Source organism: Pinus tabuliformis, chromosome 5_1 (genome assembly GCF_031772625.1).
Source record: "Pinus tabuliformis cultivar Carrire ecotype Pingquan chromosome 5_1, CPIR1, whole genome shotgun sequence".
In the NCBI taxonomy this organism is placed as follows: Eukaryota; Viridiplantae; Streptophyta; class Pinopsida; order Pinales; family Pinaceae; genus Pinus; species Pinus tabuliformis.
In genome coordinates, this window is record NC_142305.1 from 221,360,548 (window position 1) to 221,370,533 (window position 9,986).

At 31.1% G+C, this 9,986-nt stretch overlaps 1 protein-coding gene across 1 annotated transcript; it reads right to left on the bottom strand.

The window, feature by feature from the left end:
• Positions 1 to 6,696: 6,696 nt before the first annotated feature.
• LOC149164203 (E3 ubiquitin-protein ligase PUB22-like) lies at positions 6,697 to 7,182 on the bottom strand. Its single transcript, XM_089429401.1, has one exon. It carries the CDS (start codon positions 7,180 to 7,182, stop codon positions 6,697 to 6,699), a length of 486 nt encoding a protein of 161 aa, XP_089285527.1.
• Positions 7,183 to 9,986: the final 2,804 nt, after the last annotated feature.

A 9,986-nucleotide genomic window follows, 5' to 3' on the forward strand; every position in this document is an offset into this window, starting at 1 on the left:
TGATTCAATAAAATCCGCATATATAATCTGATATATATATATATATATATATATATATATATATATATATATATATATATATATATATATATATATATATAGATATATATATTCGAATGGCACAATGATTTATAAAGTCAACGAACTATGGGAATGGCGTAAAAATTTCAGTGGTAATTTTTTTTTTAGTTATATATATTTATATATATATATATAATTTTATTTTATATTATATGGTTTTTAACTATATATATTATATTATAATATAATATATATATATATATATATATATATATATATATATATTTTATATATTAAATATATTTAATATTGATTCAATAAAATCCGCATATATAATCTGATATATATATATATATATATATATATATATATATATATATATATATATATATATATAAATCCAAATAATACATATTCGAATGGCACAATGATTTATAAAGTCAACGAACTATGGGAATGCCCCCTCCCAAACTCCAATACTTACCATTAGACCAAGCGCGCATTTGTTAAAACATTTTCCATGACATTATACTTATGCCTACAGTGTAAGCCGAGGGCAGAGCGGAGGGAGCTAGTGCCGTGAGCCAACTCCCTCACCATATGACCTCACCGTATAACCAATGGCCCGTGCTACACGGTTAAGCGCGTTTAGAGTGCCGTTAATCACATTTTAAATTAATTAATTCGTTGGTTAAGTTGGTGTCATTTATGACAGAGCCACCAAATTTGGAACCACCACCAAACTTAGCGGACTTAACTGGAGTCTCCTCCAGATTTAGTGGGGTTTCCTAGGGAAAAATTGAATGAAGCATATCTTGCTCAATTTTCGACCAATTTTGAAAAATGAATAGTCAATTTTGGATGATTTCAACCTTCTGAAGACATTGGTATAGGTTTTAGAGGAAATAGAAGACTTCTATAGGTGATTTTGCCATAGGGAAGTTCAAGGAAGCCTAGAACCACCAAGGAAGGGGGTCATATCCAGAGAAGCCAAAGTTAGTTTTCAGAGATCCAAGAGTCATTTTTGGCTAATTTGGACATTTTGAACACATTGGGGCAAGTATTAGGAGCCATAGGTCTTTGTAAACAACATTTTTTCCAAATTGAGTTAATACAGAGGCCCAAGCCATGGAAGTTGGACCAAGGAGATGTAGCCCAGGAGGGGTGAACTCCTTCATGAAAACATTGTGTTAATGTGTCTCTTTGATGGTTTGCTGCACTGTACATGTTTGTTATTCAGTATTTATTTTTGAAGCTATTTTTCTCATGAATGTATTTTTTAACTTAAGGAAAATTACCTGTAATTGTTATTAGCACATGTTTATAAATATGTAATTGTTATTAGCACAACAAAACTAATCATACAAAAAAAGATCATAGAAGAAGCTATTGAACAAGGAGGTTGAAGTGGAGATTTTCTCTACACTGATGCTCCTATATATGTCTATGTGGACTTTTTCCCCTTCCTTGGTGCTTTCACCTGGTCAACTAGCCATTGGAAATTATCTTGGAATTGGATATGGAACTTAGCAAAGGTAAGCTAGGATAGGGGATGATGCTATTGTTTAAGTCTACAATTTACTTATTATTCATTGTTTGCTATTCATTATTTGCAGTTCAATTTCATATTGAAAAAGGAGTGAACTAAGTTTATGATGCTGCTGCTCATTCAACTGGATCTATTGCGCCTGGGTCTACTAGTTCTAGGTCTGGGTCTGCTACTTGTGCTATTGGATCTACTGAATTGGTTAGTGATGCTGAAACCACTGATGCTAATGCTGCTAAAGTGGTGGGTACTTATGCTTCTATTGATGTTGTTGCTTTTCAATATGTATCCTTGTGAAGGGATGCTACTACTTATTTTGCTAGTACATAAGCTCCTGTTGTTATTGTCTATACTTCTCCTGCTGCTATTGGTCGTGCTGGTACATAAGCTGGATTAATTGTATCAATCGAATCTAGCTCTGTATCAGTAACTCGACCTGGAAGGGATTTTGGTAAAGCTACTACTGATGCTATATATATTACTCGTACTCGATCTACTCGAACAATAACTAAATAGGGAACTCAAACTCGAATTGGTTTTGCTTGTGGAACTGTGCAAACTGTTTATTCCTCTACAACTAGAGGACCTACTTACTCTTTAATAGGACCTAGAAGGGATGCACGCAAGGATGCTTCCCGTGCCGTAAGTGAGTGATTTATGTTGTTGGCGAGATGTTCAATATTGTAGTTTACATTCATTACGGATATACCGATCACTGGGGCTTAGGCATAATCATCAATGACTGACATAGATAGACAAGCTACTGTGGCGTGAAGGTTCTCTCCCCCTATAATTATAGGCTGGTTCCATAGGCCCATGGAAATGACACCTCCGTACACCGTCGACGGTAACTGCGTGATATATGGGACAAGACCGGTCCATTAGAGAAGGAAACCACTACTTTTTTATTTAATTTAATGCTTAATGAAGTTTAAAGCTGGGTTTTTAAGCCAAGTCTCAGTCACTAAATCAAGATTATTCCCAAAGACTGCTTTTCTACTTAAGTTCAGATTACAAAAAAGCAACAACTTCAATTTCTAAAAAGAGAAGTTACTATTATTTGCATTATTTTATGAAGTTACTATTAGTTATTTCTATCTTCTTAATGAATTTTTTAATCGCAGTGAACTTTTGGGAGCATGTGAAGTGAAAATTCTCACTCTGAATCTATAACCAATAATATTATTTTACAACTTCTGTTATTATCAAAATACATGGATTATAGAATGAATAATCAATAGTTCAAAATATCAATAGTCTTAGATTTCATTTTCACTTTGCCTATAAAAGGTTCTAAAGAGCCATTCTCCCTTGGAGAAGGGATATTTAACTTAGTTGATATAGCAACTGAGTAAGCTTCTTTTGAATAAAATTGGCTTTCCAAAAAAGTGAAGGAACCTATGAAGTTTGTTTATTCAATGGTTTCCATGTTAAAAGCATGTAGTATTCAATGGTTTCCATGTTATTTTGAGTTTAATTATTTATTCCAACTTCCTTGCTAGTTTTGGTTCTAATCTACATCAACGACTCGCTGGTTCTAATATGCATATTTGCATAAACGACTATCACCTTGGGTTGCTGGTTCTAATATGCATATCTGCAATGACTATCACTTTGATTCATTTATAATTTTTTCTTTCTTTATCTCAAAACCAAGCAAGCTCACTTTCATTGTAGAGAGTCCCTTCCCACTCCAAGCAAGAACTAACTGCCATGAAGCCTCTCTTGTTTCTTTTAAAAATTAATAAACCATCACTAATTTTAATTTTAGCGAACAATTATTTATGAGATTGTAAATTTTATTATATGAAAAAGGGTCTTTTAGACCCGTCCAAGAATTTTTATAAAAGTGACACGTTTAGTTAAAAAAAACAAACCAATATAAATTAAAACAAAATAGAACCAAACAAACCAATATAACTTATAACTAGCAATTGTCCCAAAATGTACAAAGAGAGGCCGATAGGATTATTAAATTGGAATTGTTGAATTTTTCTAGAAGAGTTAATTGGTTTGTGGAAAACCTTGTTTTCTTGGATTGGATCATTGTGCAATTACTTTTCTTTAGATGTTTTGTTTATATCTATATTACAAGGAGCACATTGAATGTCTTATTTCATTTTAGAGTAAGTTAATTACCCAAAATCAAGAGGTAAAGTTAATTACCCAAAATAACCTCTATAGATGGCCAAGCATATACGAAGAATACATCTCATTCATATGCAATACCAAATCCATCTTTTCTTTTCTCTGAGTAAAATTTCAAAAGCATGAACACATGCCATTTCATATGCACAATAAACCCAACTTCTGAAATTTCAATGCTTGGATGCATCCCATTCATATGCTACAGTAAACCCATATTTTCCTTAAATTTCAATCCATAAACACATCCATTCATGAGCCATAACAGAACCACAAAAAACAAAACCCCCTGACCCGTTAATACATTATCTACTCAAAGAGAGGTAAGACGAAAGGACATCATTGTCTATGGATCCTCCATGTCTCCCAAGGAGATGAGGAGTGTCCCGTGACCCATTAATGCATTGGTCTTCTCAGGAGTGTGAGGTAAGACTAAAGAAAATCAGGAGTGCAATGTTTTGCATATTAAAAGGAGGATGGAACAATAATGATATTAGTTACAAAAGAAGTAACCATTTTATGAATTTTAACAAGAAAAACATATACCAATATGAACTCAATAATGTTTTTTGAGTGAATATGCTAGCACTACTGTGAGAATGATGGAATATGTGATTCTTAAATGACTTGATTACCTTAGGTTCATTAAATATTTAGTATATTCTTTTCAAATTGACATTAACATTGAACAATTAAATTGTGATTAATCTTACTAATAAATTCCCAATGTTATTACAATTTACATATATAAATAGAAAATATAAATAATAATTTTCATCTATAAAGGAGCCTAAGAGTGGAGGCAAACCAAAATGCATTATGGTGATGGTAGGATTCAAAAACGTTATTTAAACTAAATGCAATGCCCTTTCTTAAACTAACGAGAATCAACAATGTTCATAACACATGAATGAATTCAAGTGGCCATTCATAGAAATAATATGTCTAAACTTGAACAATATTCATAACACAAATTCCAGTTTGGGATTCAAAAAGATAATGTGTCAAATTTCCTTTGAAAAGCTTTCATTAAGTGACAGAAAAAATCGTCTATATAAGTAATTAGTAATATGTATGAGCTGGGTGATGATTTTTCTATTCAAGTAATAGGATATTTATATACATATGAGCGAGGTGATGATTTTTCTATTCTAGTATTAGGATATTTATATATGTATGAGATAGGTGATGATTTTTCTATTCTGGAAAGTTACACCCTATTTTATCATGGAATAAATAAAACCAAAATAAAATAAAAATGATTTTAACTAGATACTAAGAGAAACTACTATGTGATAAATAATTAACCAAGAAACTAAACATTCGAACATCGAAGTAAGTAAAAACATTAATAGTTATGAAAAATCTAACCTTTCTTTTAACATTTTATAATACGCATCCCAAAAAAATTGTTATGGGTTATTTTTAGAATCTAAACCCCTTGAAACAACTGAGAAGATTTCAACCCATGTTTTATTTTGAAACGAATCATATTTAGTATATTCTTTTCAAATTGACATTAACATTGAACAATTAAATTGTGATTAATATTACTAATAAATTCCCAATGTTATTACAATTTACATACATAAATAGAAAATATAAATAATAATTTTCATCTATAAAGAAGCCTAAGAGTGGAGGCAAACCAATATGCATTATGGTGATGGTAGGATTCAAAAACGTTATTTAAACTAAATGCAATGCCCTTTCTTAAACTAACAAGAATCAACAATGTTCATAACACATGAATGAATTCAAGTGGCCATTCATAGAAATAATATGTCTAAACTTGAACAATATTCATAACACAAATTCCAGTTTGGGATTCAAAAAGATAATGTGTCAAATTTCCTTTGAAAAGCTTTCATTAAGTGACAGAAAAAATCGTCTATATAAGTAATTAGTAATATGTATGAACTGGGTGATGATTTTTCTATTCGAGTAATAGGATATTTATATATGTATGAGTTAGGTGATGATTTTTCTATTCTACTATTAGGATATTTATATATGTATGAGATAGGTGATGATTTTTCTATTATGGAAAATTACACCCTATTTTATCATAAATAAAGCCAAAATAAAATAAAAATGATTTTAACTAGATACTAAGAGAAAGTATTATGTGACAAATAATTAACCAAGAAACTAAACATTCAAACATTGAAGTAAGTAAGAGCATTAATAGTTATGAAAAATCTAACCTTTCTTTTAACATTTTATAATACGCATCCCAAAAAAAATTGTTATGGGTTATTTTTAGAATCTAAACCCCTTGAAATAGTTGAGAAGATTTCGACCCATGTTTTATTTTGAAACGAATCGTATTACTTCTAATTGGTCCCTTGCCTTTGCTTTTCCAAAGTCTTTAAGCGAAAGAACATCAACAATGGATAGCTTTTGCATGTGCAAAGGGTCATGCTTTTTCCCAATAGCAACTTAATGTATTCCAGTTTCCTAGTTTTTTAACTCAAATAATTAAGACTCTACATATAGGTTTTTCCTCAGGTTTATGATATTTGATCAACAAAGGGGATCACTGTGCATGTGCACGGATAGTCCATTCTGTGCAAAATGAAATCATTTGGAAAACTCTCATGAAATCTACTCAAAACTACAGCCTGCAGGAAATTGACACTATACGAATGCAGCGATTGTTATGACAGAACATAAAGTAAATTGGTTTCGGATTAGAAAGGATTGGAGATTTGTGCGTAAGATTTATTGGAGAAACAATGAGACTTGTAAATGCGATAATACACCAAAAACGAAACTTGGACATCTTAACTTCTTTCATCATATCTGTTATGCAAATGCTAAGACAAACTGCTAGAATATTTAGCGAAAATTACGATCAGCACAATAAAGATAAACATATATCTCAAATATGTCTGGATCTACTAAGCATTTATACAATTCTTCCATTCTCACTAAAAATTAAGAAAATCTGATAATTTTTCAAGTTTTCTCTACGTATAATTTTAAATATAATTTGGATAATCACTTCTCATCAGGTGGGGAAGACAAGCGGAGGCTCTGAAAGTATTTGCATGCAATTTCAATACCTCCTTCGTTTTTTGCTTTGTTTTGTTTGTGCAGTCGAGTTGTTGAAGCGTACACAGTTTACATAGAGCCCCACACTGAAGCATCTCCCGAAGAATCGACGCAGTTGAAGAATATGTGCAAAGCGACCAAAGAATTCGAACTGCTTTCTGAGTGGCAATTTCTGAAACCCTAATAATCTTCTTGGAGACTACAGCAATGCCCATCGCGTGATCAGCCATGGCAGCCCTTCCTTCTGCATAGTCCACTAGCATGTCCAACAGATCTAATATCTTTTCACACTTGGGCTTCTCGGCCTCTGGAAGTAATTCAATCAGACAAAATATTGTGCCTGCCTCTATAGCCATTAATCTGTTCTTTCTGGACTTTTTACATATTGCTATGAGGACAACCAAGGCAGCCATGATCGCCTGATGGCAGGATTCACCCTTTATGATCTCTAGGAGACCTTGGAAAATATCAATCTTTTCCCTGCCGATAAATTCCCAATCAGATATCCAAGTGGAAACCTTCTGCAATAAAACTACCGCGTGAAGTCTAGCTTCAGTGTTTCCCTTATGCAAGACCAAGGCCATTTACCTAATGAACGCTGTCTCTGTCAGTGATTTTGTAGTTTCGTGGGTTATAGGAATCAGATGCAATATACCCAACACTTCTTCACAAGCCCCGAAAATTTCATTCTCGTTCTCTTCACAACAATAAGAGTTGATCAGAGAGGCTGAAGCATGACTCGAACCAAACGCAACGATACACTGAAGGTTTGCTAAACCCATAGATATTGAAAACCAAAAGCATACCTGCTTCTATCCATAAAAAATTTCGAGAATTTCATTCCAATGGATCAAGAATTTCATCTCTATCGATTCTTTTGCTCAACATAACAACAACAAAATAGAATCACCAGGATAAACCATGCAAACACTCTTTAAAAAAAAATATAAATTAAATTCAAAACAGAGAAAAACACAATGAAAATAAAACACTGTAAAATCCAAAATGCATGGCAATGCAACAAAGAAAATAAACTTCAACAAGAAACAAGGCAAGGCAATGCAATGCAGAGTCTTGAAGAAAATGATGAGATGAAAGTGAGAACGCGCTCTGTGAGATGCTTAATACTAATCAGTGCTTGCCAAAAGCCAGGGAAGAAGAAGAACAACAACAACTGGAAGGGAAAAAGTAGTAAAAATATCTTCAAGAGTGACATAAAAGAATGGAAAAAAGCAGTAAGGCAACTCAACTGATATTTGGAAAAAGCAGTCACAATTCAAATCAATGGTTGAAAGCGTCTCACTTGATCGAATATATTAGAATAAAAGTGTTGACAATTGTTGATGCATAGGAAAGGCCTATCGACCTAAATATAATTGTAAATTTTATTATATGAAAAAAAGGTCTTTTATAGACCCGTCCATGAATTTTTATAAAAGTGACCTGTTTAGTTAAAAAAAACCAAACCAATATAAATTAAAACGAAAGGAAACCAAACAAACCAATAGAACTTATAAATATGATAGTTTAATATTCATTATAACAATTATATAAATAAAAAGAATAAAAGTTAAAATTGAAATTATTTCACAAATATTTCTGTATAAATTGGTATATGAATTTTATAACTAATAATTTTAAAAATAGTATTGAAATAACTTGAAATTTTTATATATATTAAATGTAAAAAATCACACATATATATTGTAAGATGAAAAAATTTGTAAAAATTTAGGCATGAACAATTTAATCCTCTAAAAATATAATAAATTTAAAATTAAAATAAATTTATATGAAATATGTTTTTTTTTATTAATTCTTATAAGTTTTATAATAGAGTCATTATTCTGAATTTGTTTTTGTTCAGAGTATTGAAACAGGCTCTTATTAGCATAAAGAATATAAAGTTAAGATTGATTCATATTCAGTGCCTAGTTCAAGAGCATATTTGCATGCAAAAGCATAAATTTAGGTTGCATTTTTCAAGTCAATCATCAGACCTTGGGAAGAGCTTGTCGACAAAAAGCACATAACTGGTTTTGGATATGGTAAGGAGGCATCCTTTCATATTCCAGATTACTCAGAACCCATCAAATTTTAGAGTGCTAGATTTCTTCATGACAGTTCATTTTTAACTGTTCCAGATTCTGCTCCTCTTCCACAACAACCACAACAAAATGTTAAATGCCAACATTGTGACCGAGTTGGCCATATGAAAGATCACTGTTTTGATCTTCATCCATGTGAGCACTGTCATAAAACCACTCATTCTTCAAACAAATGCTTAAAAAACAAGCCTCTTGAAAGAACAAAGATTCATCTTGGATGGATCACTTCTTGGCAATGGGCTTCAACAACCAAGAAGATATTTCAGTCATATGTCAAAACTTGTTCTAGAGTATTGAACGGCCTTGCAATTGAGTTTTCTCCATCTTCTCACCTTGTACCTGATAGGGGGGAAGTGATAGTCATATACAAGCTTCAAAGCCACATCAAGCGAGCTTGAGCCACAACCCACGATACCGGATTTAGATATTAATTAAAATAATTTTTATTTCTTTATTAATTTTTAAAAAATTGCAAAAAATATTATATATAAAAAATATAGTATAATTAAAAAATATAACTTAACATTTTAGGAATTACAAAAATATTATATATAAATAGTATATTGTAATTAGAAAATATAAAGTTTACACACTAAATACTAGAAAAATTTTAATTACACTAAATTGAATATATTGAATATGTTGCCATTGTGATTGAAATTTTGATATTTTAAATTAGTTACAATAAAACTTGACACTTAATTTAATTTTATTAGGTTATATTCACACAACTTTACATATTACATTAATCACTAAATTAACTCAACAAAAAAACATTAAATTTTCAGCGTGATATAAAAATTCGTCCCATTGTCTGCAAATTAATGTTTAATTTATCTCATATTAAATTAAGACAATTAGCAGTGGTATTTGCAAAACATAGAATTAACATTCCTTGGAAAAAACGTTAACGTGAAGTCAAAAATCTTGAATTACACAAAGATAATAACATATATTAACTCATTTATTAATGACACTTCTATTCACGTGAATCTGCCACTGATACGAGACAAGTTACATTACTATAGCACTTATACTGGAAACAATGTCCAATCAAATATTAAAAAAATAAAAAATAAAAAATTATAACCTATACTAATTTATTTATT